General features: G+C 35.5%; 1 protein-coding gene across 1 annotated transcript in view; it reads right to left on the reverse strand.

The window, feature by feature from the left end:
* Window positions 1–813: 813 nt before the first annotated feature.
* The window catches only part of EGFL6 (EGF like domain multiple 6), a 68,271-nt gene continuing 54,524 nt past the window's right edge, over window positions 814–14,560 (reverse strand). The window contains exons 9-12 of the mRNA XM_021007515.1: window positions 13,074–13,154; window positions 8,976–9,077; window positions 4,917–5,182; window positions 814–909 (exon numbers count right to left, since the gene is read on the reverse strand). Of these exons, the coding sequence (XP_020863174.1) occupies window positions 814–909; window positions 4,917–5,182; window positions 8,976–9,077; window positions 13,074–13,154 (545 nt within the window). The remainder of the gene's footprint in view (window positions 910–4,916; window positions 5,183–8,975; window positions 9,078–13,073; window positions 13,155–14,560) is intronic.

Below are 14,560 nucleotides of genomic sequence, written 5' to 3' on the forward strand. Positions count from 1 at the left end.
TACACCTAAGGATAATCAAGGTACTTAGAACTTCCACACAAACATAAATAATCATGAAAGCCTAACAAAAATGGGATAGAAAGGAGAGTTTGTTAAATCTGAGGCCTGCTGACTTTTGACCTAATGAATTTTGGGAGGCTTTAGACATAGGAACTGGTACTGATCTGCATGGCACCTCATCAATTTCAATTTCCTACTGAAGATCAGTTCTTGATTTTCTATAGGAAATAATTTTTAAAGGGCATAAAGTACTTTCATGGAAAAAAGAACAAAATCCACTTTTCTAATATGCAAATAACCTTGCAGAGTATGAGTTAATACTCATTTCTTCACTTAAAAAAGTATTTAAATTACAATATGATATGATTATTTGGATATAATTGTTATTTTAAGGTAAATATAAAACTTACTGTTAAACAATAGGCCAAGTCATTAGGTAAAAAATTATGACAAATTCATAGAAGTGTCATAAAAGCACATTTCACTTAGACATTTCTTTGTGCTTTTTTTATAATTGAAGAAGCTGAATATAACAATTCCATAGCTCATGTATGTAGAATAAAGACCATACACTTAGCAAAAATTTGAATAGGCATTTCTATACTTAATGAACACAGGACTACTATGCTGTAAAGCTAGTATTAGTACATTTCAGATAAAAACGGGTACTAAGAAGTAAATTTCATAGTAAATTTCAGTTTCTTAGCATTTCTAGGATGTGTTGGTATCTATGCTATTATGTAAAAAAGTACAGTACTAGCTTAAAGAACAAATAATAAGAAAAATTAAAAATCACATTCAACAATTCATAGATTAAAGGCCCTTAGGACATATGCCTGAAACTAATAAGACAGTGTCCATACCAATCTCTCCGGTTTTGCCCTTGCCACGTTCTGCTTCAAAAATGACCTATAAGAGGAGAAAAGTGGAATTAAAACCTTTGAAATAATTAGCAAACATTGAATAACTACCAAACAGGACTGCAAGCTTATTCTCTCCAAAGATAAAGAGGTTAGAGAAGGGTGTGTGGGAAGTGTTCTCCATATTGAATCATGTATTCTAAGTAAGATAATTCTAAACAGATGGAATTGAGTCATTGTTGTGCTTGTTTTTGGTGAGGGATGGGTGTTAAGTGACTTGCCCAAGGTCACATAGCTAGTAAATGTTAAGTGTCTGAGGCTGGATTTGAAGTGAGTTCTCCTGACTCCAAGGCCAGAGCTCTATTCACTGCACCACCTAGCTGCTCCTGAGGGAACTGAATCTTAAGAAAATGCACTAGCAAGTACCAAACACTTAAAATATTCTGAAACTCCACATGATTCTGAGAAAGAATAAAGGTGTTTAAACAACAGCAACAACAAATATGTATATGTTTGAGATTTGGAAATTGCTTCCTAGGTCTGAGTCAATGGTATGGCATGCCAGAGCATTTTAGGACTATAAGGGACTTCAGAGATCATCTGCCAGGGATTCCTTATTTGAGGCCTGTAGTTCAATATAACTGGTTTCCTTTGTAATCCTATATATTTTATTTTATGCATCTAAAATACTGAGAAGGGATCCATAGGCTTCACTGGACTGCCAAGGGGGTCCTTGATGCAGAAAAGATTAAGAACCAATGGATTCTAGTCCAATTCACTCATTTTCACAGATAAGGAACCTGCAAATACACTAATAATAGCAACAGCTAACATTTATATAGCACTTACTATACTGTGCTAAACCAAAAAAATAGATGTGACTTGGTACCTGCTGTCGTCATTGAACTCTACTTCCTTTGACTTGCCAAAGAGAAGAGAGGGAATCTCAGAGGTGATTTGTAGAATTCAGGAATCCCTAGTCTTCACTCTTTTTGATTTTTTATATTCTAATTTCTTTTTCTTTTTCTTTTTTTTTTTTTTAGTCATAGAGAGGTCTCATACAAGGGGGGGTAGAGGAGAACAGAGCCAGGTTTTCTGCTGTTATAAACTTTTTGCTCTTCTCTGTTTTTTGGAATGGAGTTAGAGCAGTGGCTAATGGGAAGATCCCCAAGACTTCTTACTACTAAGGGCATTTAGACAATCACCTGTGTAGTCAAAAGGCAGTGGCCTGGTAGCAGCTGCAGTCATGACAGAAAGTACAGTTAACCAGGAATATGTGGACAGGTTAGGGCATTTATGATGGGGGCTCCATAGTCTTCTTACCCTAAACAAAGCCATTTGAACAACACATCTTGCATATATGGGAAATGTCTGCTGCCAATGATGAGGTGTAGAGGTTAGGGGTCCTGCCTGAAAGAATTTGACCCAAGCCTTTTTCAGCCAAAAACAAGGTTTATTGAAGATTCACTGTATTAGGTAGACATTTAAGGAATCTGAGCATCTATGGGCTATTGGCTAGATTACAAAAATCTGCACATCTTAATGGAGACAAGATGGACAGAAAGACTTTGAGAGGGGTCCAGGAGTGGCCAAGCATTCTATGAGGTAATATTTAGGAGTGGCCAAGTAGTCTATGAGGTAATAGAATTCCAGGGAAATGGAGCCTAGGTGGGACCAAGGGTGAGAAGTGGCCTGGGGCCATAGGGAGGGCCAGGCTAGGTAATTGGGAGATTGGGTGTAGCCAAAACCACGGAATCATGTCCTTAGGAGAATGCCAGAGATCTAGAATTCAAGGACAGTCCAAAGGTTTTCTAGGGCCCATAGACAAATGGAGCCCAAATTGGGACAAAGGTCTCACTTTGGGCCCATACCCCATCATCAATGCTCCAGTGTAGACAACACTGAACTATTCTTTGGTCTGGCTTGAGTGATATCCCCGACTTCTCCATGTCCACATGGAGTTTACTTGGTTTTGAAAACTGCAAATAAGCCAGTGATCCTGATTGGTGTGGCCCAAGCCAGGTCTTTGCCCCTTGCCCCAAAGGGAATCTGATTTCTATTTGTCTATAGGCCCCAGCCCTTATCTCCCTTTGAAAGCCCTAGCTCCACCTTTTTTGATCTCATCATCTATTCCCATAGTCTATTCAATCTCTCAGACCTTCCAATCAGAATTCTTACCCACACCCTTTTCCCAGACCCTCCCCTGGTCACCCAAAGTCACTTTAGTATATAAGATCTACCCTGGCCCTCATTCCAGGCTGAGAGTCTCATGCCCAAAAGGCGCCCAAAAGGCTGAGACTTTCTCTTGCCTGCTCTTCCCCTTGGGTGTTACATGGCCTATGTGATTTATCACTAATAAACTTTATTCTCAGGATGGAAGAAGATTTGAGTTGAATTCTTTCAGGCAGAGCCCAATACCGCGATCTTGGGGTTCCCAGCACCCCAAAACCTTTAGACCTGTTTAATCCTAAGTCTACTGCATGTTTTTGCTTAGGCAGATACAATGAGGGATGATAGTCCCATTGTATTTTGTTCTGCTCAGACCACATTTGGATTGTTATATTCAGTTCTGAGTATCATAGGTAGTTAAGTATTGCAGTGGAAAGTGTGATGGGCCCAGAGATAGGAAGACCTGAGTTCAAATTTGACCTCAGATACTTATTAGCTCTGTAACCTTTGGCAAGTCACTTAATCTCTGTCTGTTTCAGTTTCCTTAACTGTAAAATGGAAACTCCTAGAGTAGTTGTGAAGATCAAATGAGATAATATTTGTTAAGCACTTAGCACAGTGTCTGGCATATAATAGATGCTTAATAAGTGCTTCCTTCCTTCACGTTTTTGGAAGGATAATGATAAGATGAATATGTTCAGAGGAGGGACAGCTAGGTGGTGCAGTGGATAGAACACCAGCTGAGGAGTCAGGAGGACCTGACAAGTCACTTAAACCCAATTGCCTCAAAAAAAAAAAAAGACACAAAGAATATGTTCAGAGGAGAGAAATTAGAATACTAAGGGGACTTGAAATTAGACAGGAGTTGGGGACTGTTTGCCTAGAGAAGAGAAAACATAAAGGGTATGTTATTGCTGTCTTCAGTTATTAGAAGAAATGTCACATGGAAGAGAAACTTGAATTGTTTTGTGTGGTCCCAGGGGTCAAAACAAGGAACAACTTGTTCAGCCATTCTCCAGTTGATGGGCATTCCTGAAATTTCCAGTTCTCTGCCACCACAAAGAACACTACAACGAGTATTTTAGAACATATGGGTTCTTTTCTTTTTCCATCTTGGTTTTGTTCTTTTTTTTTTTTTTGGCAATTGGGGTTAAGTGACTTGCCCAAGGCCACACAGCTAGTAAGTATCAAGTGTTTGGTCTGAGGCCGGATTTGAACTCAGGTCCTCCTGACTTCAGGGCCAGTGCTCTATCCACTGTACCACCTAGCTGCCCCTTCTTTTTCCATCTTGGGAAAAAGACTTAGTAGTGGTATTGCTGGGTCAAAGGGTACAGCCAGTTTAATAACTCTCTGGGCATTAATAATAATAATAGGTAGTATTTACATAGAATTTTAAAGTTTTTGATACATTTTACAAATATTATCTTATTTGATCTCAAAATAACCCTGGGAGAAAGTTGCTAATATCATCTCCATTTTATAGATGAGGAAATGGAGGCAAACAGAGTTTTTACAAACGAGGAAAATGGGACTAAAAGAGGTTAAATGAGTTGCCCAGGGTCGCATAGCTAGCAAGTATCTAGGGCAGGATTTCAAGTCAGGTCTTCCTGACTCCAAGTCCAATATTCTATCTACTATGCATCTAGCTGCTGAAAGTTTGTGATTTTTTTCTTTTTTTTTTTTGTCCCAGCTTTACGGATATCTAGGCTTTTCTGTAGTGACATCTACAATCATGGCATTATGGTCTTCAAGTTATTACCCATTACTTTTTACAAGCAAAGTTTAACAGAACCTTGGTTCATGAATCTGCTAATTATTCCCTGTTTGAATCTTTGAACATAAGCATATCAGTGGATAGAGAAAAGTAAATAGTTTGCTTTCACTCACACTCTTGGTAGTCTCAATTCCATGATACAGTTGAATTTTCCCAGTCTTCCATCTTCCATCCTCACTGCTGGTCTCCTCCCAGGCAAGAGTATTATTTTTATCTTTCAGAAACACTCTAAGTATCCCCACTCTTTCTCCAGCGAGTCGATAATCAAACATTAAGCAGGAGCTGCTTTGGGGCTGAAGATTGGTGAGGAGAAGTGTCAAACGACCAACATCCTTCTTCTGTCCTACAAAGGCTGGGACTACCATGTAATACCCAACAGCTTTGGGAGAAGAGAAAGTCACTGTTAACAAACCTTGAAATTCACGTTAGGGAAAATTCTTCAATTAATAAAATATCATAAACTGAATTCTAGTTTCCTATAAGGAAGATTGAAGTTCTATTACTTAAGTTGTAATATCTTAGTATTTGAAGGAAGGAACAATTCCCTCATGCTGCTAATTAGAAAACTGAGGTCCAAAGAAGTTGACTCCATTTGAATCTAATTTTCTTCAAGCAGAATACCTTTGAAAGTCACATGTTAAATTTATTATACACTTAAAAGTCAGAAAAGCTATATAGAGACTCTCAGATTCATGTATAATCTCTTATGTTCTACTTTGTATCTGGAAATGTTAATTTTATTTATAATATGTTAAATTTGAATAAAAAAAGTAAAAAGAATATAAGCTCCTTGAGAGTAGGCACTATTCTATTTCCATCTTTTTTCTCTTAGCATGGTGTCTGCTACTAGTAAATATTTAATAAATGTTTGCTGAATTAAATTGAATGGACTATGCATCACAGGAGGATCTTAAGGATCATCTGGCCCAGTCCTCTTATTTTTACAGATGAGGAAAGTAAGGACCAAAGAGAAATGACTTACTCAAGGTTATACAAGTAGTGGATAGTGGAACTCTACTTTGACATCAGAATATGAACTCAGGCCTTCCAAATCTTCCAATGGCCTGTAGTGGAGCTAAGATCAAAAGGAAAGCAGAAAACTGGGGGAAAATCTTTGTAGTAATTTAAAAAATGTTTTTATTCATATTTTCTGTTTCTTACACCACCATAGTAATCCATGTATCTTTCCTCCTCCCTCTTTCCAGAGGACTATCCCATATGGCAATTAGTATTTTTTAGAGAAGAAAAACAAAAAGTCAGCACAATTGATTAATATATTGAAAAAAATCTGAAAACATATGGATTTCTCACCTCTATGAAGGGGTAGGTTGGGGATGTTATCTCATATGTCTTCATTTTGGTCCTGTTTGACCTTTGTAATTTTGTTACATTTATATTTGATTTTTTTTGGTATGCTGTTTCCATTTACATTGTTGTAATCACAGAAATTTTAGCATCTTCTTTCATCATTCTAATTTTTTTCACATAGTCATTCATTGTTTCTATGAGATATTCTTTGATCTCATTATTTAAGATTTCATTGTTGTCTCAATTTGGGTCTATATCTTTTATTTGTGGTCCCTGAACCAAATTGTATTCTTGTTGCATGATGGTCTACAAAGGATATATGGACTAGTTTTACTGTTTTACATTTGTTTGCAATATCTCTGTGCCCCAGTACATGTTCAATTTTTGTAAAAGTTCCATGTGGTACAGAGAAATATATGTGTGTATGTATGTATGTAAAAGTATGTATTCTTTTGCTGTCCTATTTAGAATATACCAGAAATTTTTCAATTTTAATTTCTCCAGAAATTTGTTCAGTGCCATATTTTTCTTTTAGTCTGTGCTTCTGTTAGACTTACCCAAAACTGGGTTTTTTATTGAAGTCTCCTGTCACTATTGTGTTATTCTCTATGTCTTCTTGAAGCTCAGATGTTTCCTTTATGTATTTAGATGCTAAGGCATTTGGGAGCATATAAGTTTATTATTGATAATGGTTTATTGTCTTTGGTTCCTTTCAGTATAATATAGTTTTCTTGTCTATTTTTTTGAATGTTTTTACTTTGTTTGATAGCATGATGGCAACTCCTGGTTATTTTGTTTCACTTGACACATAATATATTTTTTCCATTCTATTTTGTATTTTATTTTCCATTTTATTTTGTATTTGTCTTTTAAAATGTGTTTCTTGTAAGCAACAGATTCTTTGTGGCATTTTCTTTTTCTTTCCAAGATATATAAGGAATGGATTTAAATTTATAAGAATTAGAGCCATCCCTCATTTGATCAAGGATATGAATAGACAGTTTTCAAAGGAAGAATTCCAAGCTATTAATAGCTATATAAAATTCTCCAAATAACTAGTAATTAGAGAATTATAAATTAAAATGACTGAGATTTAATCTCATACCTATCACACTGACAGTGTTGACAAAAAAAGGGATAATGAGAAATGTTGGAGGAGATGTGGGAGAAGCACATTAATGCAGTGTTGGTGGAACTTTGAATTATTCCAGACCTTTAGGAAAGCAATAATACAAAATTAATAATGCTTTTACTAGGCCTGTAACTCAAAGAGACCCAAGAGAGAGGAAAAGGATCCATATATATAAAATATTTATAGCAGCAATTTTTATGGTATCAAAAAACCAAAAGGGTACCATCAATTGGGGAATGACTTAACAAATTATGATATGTGAATAGTACAGGGAGACTATATGAACTGATGCAAAGTGCAGTGAGCAGAACCAGAAGAAGAATTTATACAATAACAACAGGCTAAAGTTGAGCAATTCTGAAAGAATTAAGAATTCTGATCAATGCAATGCATGATTCCAGAGTAGTGATTTCAAGCTCAAATAGAAATGGAGGCCATTAAACTGTACATAAGGATCTCTGTGAGCCACATATTGACTTAGAAAACCACCTATTAACATTATTTATGTTTGATTTATAATTTTTTATTTTGTTAAATATTTCCCAATTACATTTTAATCTGGTTCAGGACACAATCAGGACTGTTGTGGGCCATGGCTCGTCTTTTTCCAGAGTACCAATAATGAAGCATGCACCCTCTTTCCTGATAGAGAGATGATAGATTCAAGATGTGGGATTATACATAATTTTTAGACAAGGCCAATGTAGAGATTTGTTTTGCTCATTATTTGTTATAAGAGTTTTCTTTTTTTTTGTCAGTGGGGAATGGGGAAATAAAAGGTGGGGTAGATGGGTGGGTAGAATGGAGGAGAGAAAGTAGATTTCTATGGATTGAAAAAATTAAATTTACTTTAAAATAAATCCTGTTATCTTTTTATTATGCCTTATGGACTCTTTCATGGTCATATAGCTAATTAGTGACAGAACTGAAATCAGAACCCAAATAATCTGACTAAATTATTTAATGTGATTTATTTGATATTATAAGATGTATAATTCAATTGAACAGACTTGTTATAATTTAATTGGTCACTTGATTTCTAACATAAAATTACAAATCACAAATGTTTGCTTATTTACTTATTGGTCACATGACTTGACATAATTCATTAGAGTGAAGATTTGCTATCCTTAAATATATCCCTAAATATCAGTCATGTAATCCTTCATTAAAAGGTTCTTTTCCCCCTAGGATGCAAGGACCAAAAAAAAAAAAAAAAGGAAAACTCATGGTAAAAAAAAAAATTAAAGAGAACCTATTGTTTTACCAATTGTGAAATTGTTCTGTTTTGCAAAATTTTGTAGGTGCAATTCAATTCAATAAACATTTATTAAGACTTTGCTAAGTATGATGGAGAAGAAAATGGCAAACCACTCTAGTATCTTTGCCAACTAACCCCTATCATGAAGAGTTGGACATGGCTGAACAACAACAAAGTGCAAGAGATTGTGCTAAGCAAGGAAGACACAAAAATAAAACCATGGGGCTTACATTCTAATGCAGGAGCTTTTATCTGAATGGAATCAACATCTTTGGAATGCCATTTTCTCCTTAAAAAAGGAGGCTGAACAAAATGACCTCTTCTTGGGAAATACGACATACACAAGTATATATAAAAAACACAAAATAAATTCAAGAGGGATAGAGTGATAATAATTTAATGCTGGAATAAAAGATTATCTTTACCTTCACCTCTGTCACAGTGTATAAAATCAGTATATAGTTTAAATACCATTATCTCGATCAGCAGGATTCCAGTCAAAATCATCTTCTGTATCCTGTTTCCAATCACAAATCCCCTGATCAAAGCTGCAGTCAACAGAAGCATTTAAATCTATTAAGAGAAATAGTTCATTTCAAAACCATTTGGAAAGTTAGGAGGAAAAATGTAATATTTGAACATTAGTAGACATCAGTCTATTTTAAATTGCATAGATTATAGTTCATGGCAATTAAAATGCCAGTCATACATGGAATACTGAATTTTTGATGGCCAACATCTCTTGGGCCTCAACTTTCACAGTTAATGTAATAACCAAATATGATATTGTACCCTCTTCTTTACTGCATAGCATTCCAATTAGGAAGATCATATTACTATTATGAAAATGAAATAAAATGACCAACAGCCTATAAAAGTGTAATATTCCTTTTTTTGTTCAAACATGGTGCTTGTGTTTAAACTTTATAATTAAATTTTATGTTTTCTTAATTGTAGGATCAAGCCACCCTGTTTTGGCATTGTATGGAAATGTAATTTGTTCAACCATTCTGGGAGGGTTGGCACTTGAGGTACCTTTTTATATCACCTGCCTGTAGACCAGAGGTTTTTTTTTTTTTGTCATGGATTCCTTTAGCAGTTTGGAGAAGATTATGGACCACTTCTCAGAATAATGTTTTTGAATAAAATAAGATATATAGGATTACAAAAAGAAACCAATTATATTTAAATAAAGTTATCAAAATATTAAGAAAAAAATCCCAAGTTCATGAACACTAGACTAAAAATCCCTATTGTAATACTCCTCTTCCTATTTATATAGTTTCACTTTATAAATATTATCACACACTTTATAAATATTATCTCATTTTATTCTTACAACAACCCTGAGAGGTAGAGCCTCTCATTACCCCCCTTTTCAGATGAGGAAATTGAGGCATACCAACATTAAGTAACTTGCCCAGGGTCATGCAGCTAGCAAGTGTCTGAGCCCAGATGTGATTTTGGATCTTTCCAGTCTACCATTCTATTCAGTATACCACCTAGCTGTCTATTGCTCTTGATAATAAAAAGTTCACAGTGATGTGTGATAGGGAGGTTGCTGTAGAATCTAGGCTATAACGAAGGCTAGCCTTTGCCTCTGAATCAGGATTTTAATTCTTTTTCTTTGAGGGGGGAGGGATAAAAAAGGAAGTTGAAGATAGGCATATTTCAGATTAGCTGGGGCAGGGAGATGTTAACAAGAAAGGATATAGCATCACCAATGTGGATTGCTCTGAGTTGCAGGTTCAACAATGTCTGGCCCAGGTCCTCTGCTCATTTCTCCTGTTCTCCTTCCCTTCCAATGTCCCCTTTCCCCCTTTTCCAACAATGAAAGTTTTATTTTCAATTAGGTTTTTAAAGTTATTAATTAAAATGTGCCAAGAAATTCCCTCTTCTAACCTCTAAAATCAGAACTTTTCAAATGCACTGTCTTTTGTATATGAAGATGACATGCTGGTCAATGTTTAACAACTGTACCTCTGGGAAAAATGTATGCATGACATACTTTAAAGTTTAATCTGCATTATTAATCTGCATTATTGAAATGACAACAGAGGGAATTTGCATGTAATCTAGAGGAATGATTTTCTTACTTCACCAAAATATACATTTAAACCATCTTGTTTCCTTCCTCCCCGCAGGAGTAGGGAATAATGGGACAGAGAGAACTAGTCTTGATATTTTATAATCATTAGTATTCATCAAATAAGTATGCAATAATTAAAATAGATCACTGTGGTAATGATGTATTCTCTGGCTTTAAAACACAAAGCCACTGTGATTCATTATTAACTTTTTATCCATTACTTTCTTAAGTCTAGAAATTAATAAAAACAACAGATTAAATTCTTATTTATAGGGTTTCCTGATTTCTAAGATGTAAATGCTTACACTTAAAATGTTCTCTGGACCCAAGCCTGTATGCTCTATTGATCAACCATCAATAAAGCATTTATTTGGAATTTTTTTTTTCTGTAGTGATGGTGGATGTGTAAAGATTTATGTCTTCTTCCTTTATTCCATTGTGACAAAGGAGACCTATTTTGGGCACACCAAGGTGGGGTTAGGGGCTATGGCTGTGGTAGTAAAGCTATCACATGGTAAGCTCCGACAGGAATGGGTCTGAATCATTACTAAACTTTATACTTCCTCCAGAAGACCTCGATTATTAGTATTATTTTTTGGTGAAAACACTTTTAATGAGGTCAGAATTAGAGATCTCACACACACAAATAAGTTAATAAAGGTTTGGGTGTCTTCTGACCTGAGATTTTTTTTAATTAAATCTTGCTATTTCTTAATTCTGTTATCACAATAAAAATAAGTATTGTTAACTAGGTTTATTTTTTTCAAGCATAGATGTCCGCCCAAGACATTTTGTTTATGGGCAAACCTATTGCAAATGGACTACTACTAATAATAACAGCTCACATTTATAATGTGCTTTTGTCACAACACATAAAGCAAAAAATATGATCATTATTATTCCCCTTTTATACAAAAGAAATTGAGGCTCAGAAAAGTTAAGTGATTTACTTACAGATTTTAATTACTATTGAAATTGAGACTTACTAGGAATCATATCCATGCTATTCTACTCAACTGAACTAACTAGAAAGTAGCTAGTTGTCTAAAGAGAAATTCCTAATTATAATAGTAATAACAAATATTATAATAATGATGCATTGGAATGAGTCAGAGTTAGGAAGACCTGAATTTGAATCCTGCCTTACACAGTCACCAGCTGTATGACCCCATGCAAGTCACTTAATCTCTATCAGCTTCAGTTTCCCCACCTATAAAATGGGGATAAAAGTAGCGGCAACCTCACAGGGTCATTATGAGGATTAAATGAGTTAACCTATATAAAGTGCTTCACAAACATTTCAACTCTATTTTAAATGAACAAATAACCTCTTTTCCACCCCATTAAAGTCATGTAAGTAATGAAACACAGTATGAGAAAAGGATGTCTGGAAAAAATAAAAGTTGATTTGTATCTGTAGGATGTATTTTCTATGGATGTGGCCATGAAGCACCTACGTGATCCAGTAAAACCATAGAGCAAATCTACAGGCTAGCAGGAACCAGAGTCTGTGAGTTTCTGATTCTTGGAACAATGTCTTTGTTTCATTAATTAACAACACATTTCTGACTAATCAGGAAACAGAGAGAAATGTTAACAAAGAGAAATGAAAAGTCACACACTTAAAGGAAAGAGGTGGAAGTAGGGGACCAAAGGGAGCTGTGGTGAATCTACCACTGGTCTTCAGGAGACCTCCGTTCCTTCAGGAAGGGCTTCTCAGAGCGTGTTTTGAGGAATCACCTGGAGGAGGCAGAGAGACAGCTTGTTAGAAAGTAGGGGAAATTCTAAAGCAGAGAAGACAGAGGGAAAGCCCGTGCAGACACAGAAGCAGCAGAAAGGAATGAAAAGGAGCATAAGCTTTGAGAATGTAGGGCAGAAATGTGAAAGTCTGAGAGAAGTCAGAGATTAAGCACCAGGGACAATATTGTGGAGCCTTGTATAGAAGGACGTGATGTTCAAACTTAAATGTCTTCACCACTGACTGGAGGGGCAAATGTTATAGCAGGAGAAGTTGCTTTGTGTGTGCTTTGATCAGGGATTACTTAAAACAGGGCCATGGGGAGCCAGAGACAATGACCTCATTGCGCCAACAGTAGGTTTCCAGCCCAGGTTATCAATCTGAAATGCCACTGGAGGGAGTTTGCATGTAGTCTGGAGGAGGTAGCTTTTCTGTTTTTCCAAAGATACTTATTTAAACCAACCTGTTTCCTCCCTCCTCTACTGGGGTAAAGAGTAATGGGACAGAGAGAAATTAGTTTTGATATATTATAATCATTAGTGTTCATCAAATATGTATGCAATAGTTAAAACAGAGAGCTGTGGTAATGATGCATCCTCTGGATTTGCAACTGGAAGGGAGTTGAATTGGCACAAAGCCACTGTGACTCATCAACAATGATCTCATCAACTATTTAATAAAAATAAAACACAAAACCATACCACATGAGAAAACACAGATTTGGCAAGGAAAGATTCTTTACCTTTGTGTTCTAATTTTGAGGTCACAACTTTTCTCTGGACCAGGAATAGATCAAATGGAGCTGCTTCATTATCCTTAGAGACTAACAAAATATACTTGTCATTATAAACAATATAGAGTATTAATGCTTATGTTTCATAGAATTCTGCTTCTGTCTACAACATCACAATAGTTTACCCTCTTGAACAAAATACAACCATTAAAAATTATAAGTTAAATATATAATGTCACATGGTAATAATATAAGGTTCCTCTGAAAATGGTATTTTAATAGCTGTCAAAGCAGTTTAATTTAAATGGCCATGCCTATAAAATTATGTACAACTATAATGTGACTGCCAAATGCTTTTTATTTAGAGAATTTCAGGAATCCTGATCCTTAGTTAAGTATTAATGGATGAATTTAAAGTCGAAAGGTTCAACTTTAATTAATATTAATAGCTAACATTTATATGAGGCAACTAGGTGGTGTGGTGAATAGAGTGCCAGGCCTGGAGTCAAGAAGACTAATTTTCATGAATTCAAATCTGGCCTTAGATACTTACTAGCTGTATAACTTTGGGCAAGTCACTTAACTCTGTTTGCCTCAATTTTCTCATCTGTCAAATGATCTGGAGAAAGAAACGGCAAATCACTCCAGTAGCTTTGCCAAGAAAACCCCAAATGAGGTCATGAGTAGTTAGAACAACAACACATTTATGCAGTGCTTTCTATGTGGCATGCACTGTGTTAATTTAATTTATTTTTTAATTTTAATTTTTTAGGCAATTGGGGTTAAGTGACTTGCCCAGGGTCACACAGCTAGTGTCAAGTGTTTGGTCTGAGGCCGCATTTGAACTCAGGTCCTCCTGACTTCAAGGCTGATGCTTTATCTACTGCACCACCTAGCTGCCCCTGTGCTATGCACCATGATAAGCACTTTAACATTATCATCTCATTTGATCCTCACAACAACCCTGGGAGGTAGGTGCTATTCCTGTTTTACAGATGGCAAATAGATTTACAGAGGCAAATAGAGGTTAACAGACTTGCCCAGGGTCACACATCTAGTAAGCATCTGAGGCTGGATTTAAGCTCAGGACTTGGCAGCTAAAATGCCACCTTTGAGTTTTGTTCAAATGATACTTAAATCTTACTACTTAAGTATTAAAGCTAGTAATAAGGAAGGTTTCTCATAGGAAAGTCGTGCTTACTAAGCAAATAATTATTTTTAGATTTCTATTTCTTTTGGTTAATAATAATAATAAAAAAACCCGAACAAACCTCACGATTATGAACCTAAACTCAGATAGCATGAATCAATAGAACAATAGCTAGAAAATAAATATAGGGCAATATGCAAGCTCTAGGAAGGTGTGAGGCAGCAGTCAGAATGCTTTAAAAATCATAAGGCAATTTTTGAAACCAGAACATATTCAAGATGATTGTAATAGTTCCAACCTTAGACCTAAATGATTTAAATAGTGAAAGAATCTTCTAGTGCAGAAA

The sequence above is a fragment of the Phascolarctos cinereus genome, unplaced genomic scaffold, assembly GCF_003287225.1.
Source record: "Phascolarctos cinereus isolate Bilbo 61053 unplaced genomic scaffold, phaCin_HiC Scaffold_726;HRSCAF=1367, whole genome shotgun sequence".
NCBI classification, from domain to species: Eukaryota; Metazoa; Chordata; class Mammalia; order Diprotodontia; family Phascolarctidae; genus Phascolarctos; species Phascolarctos cinereus.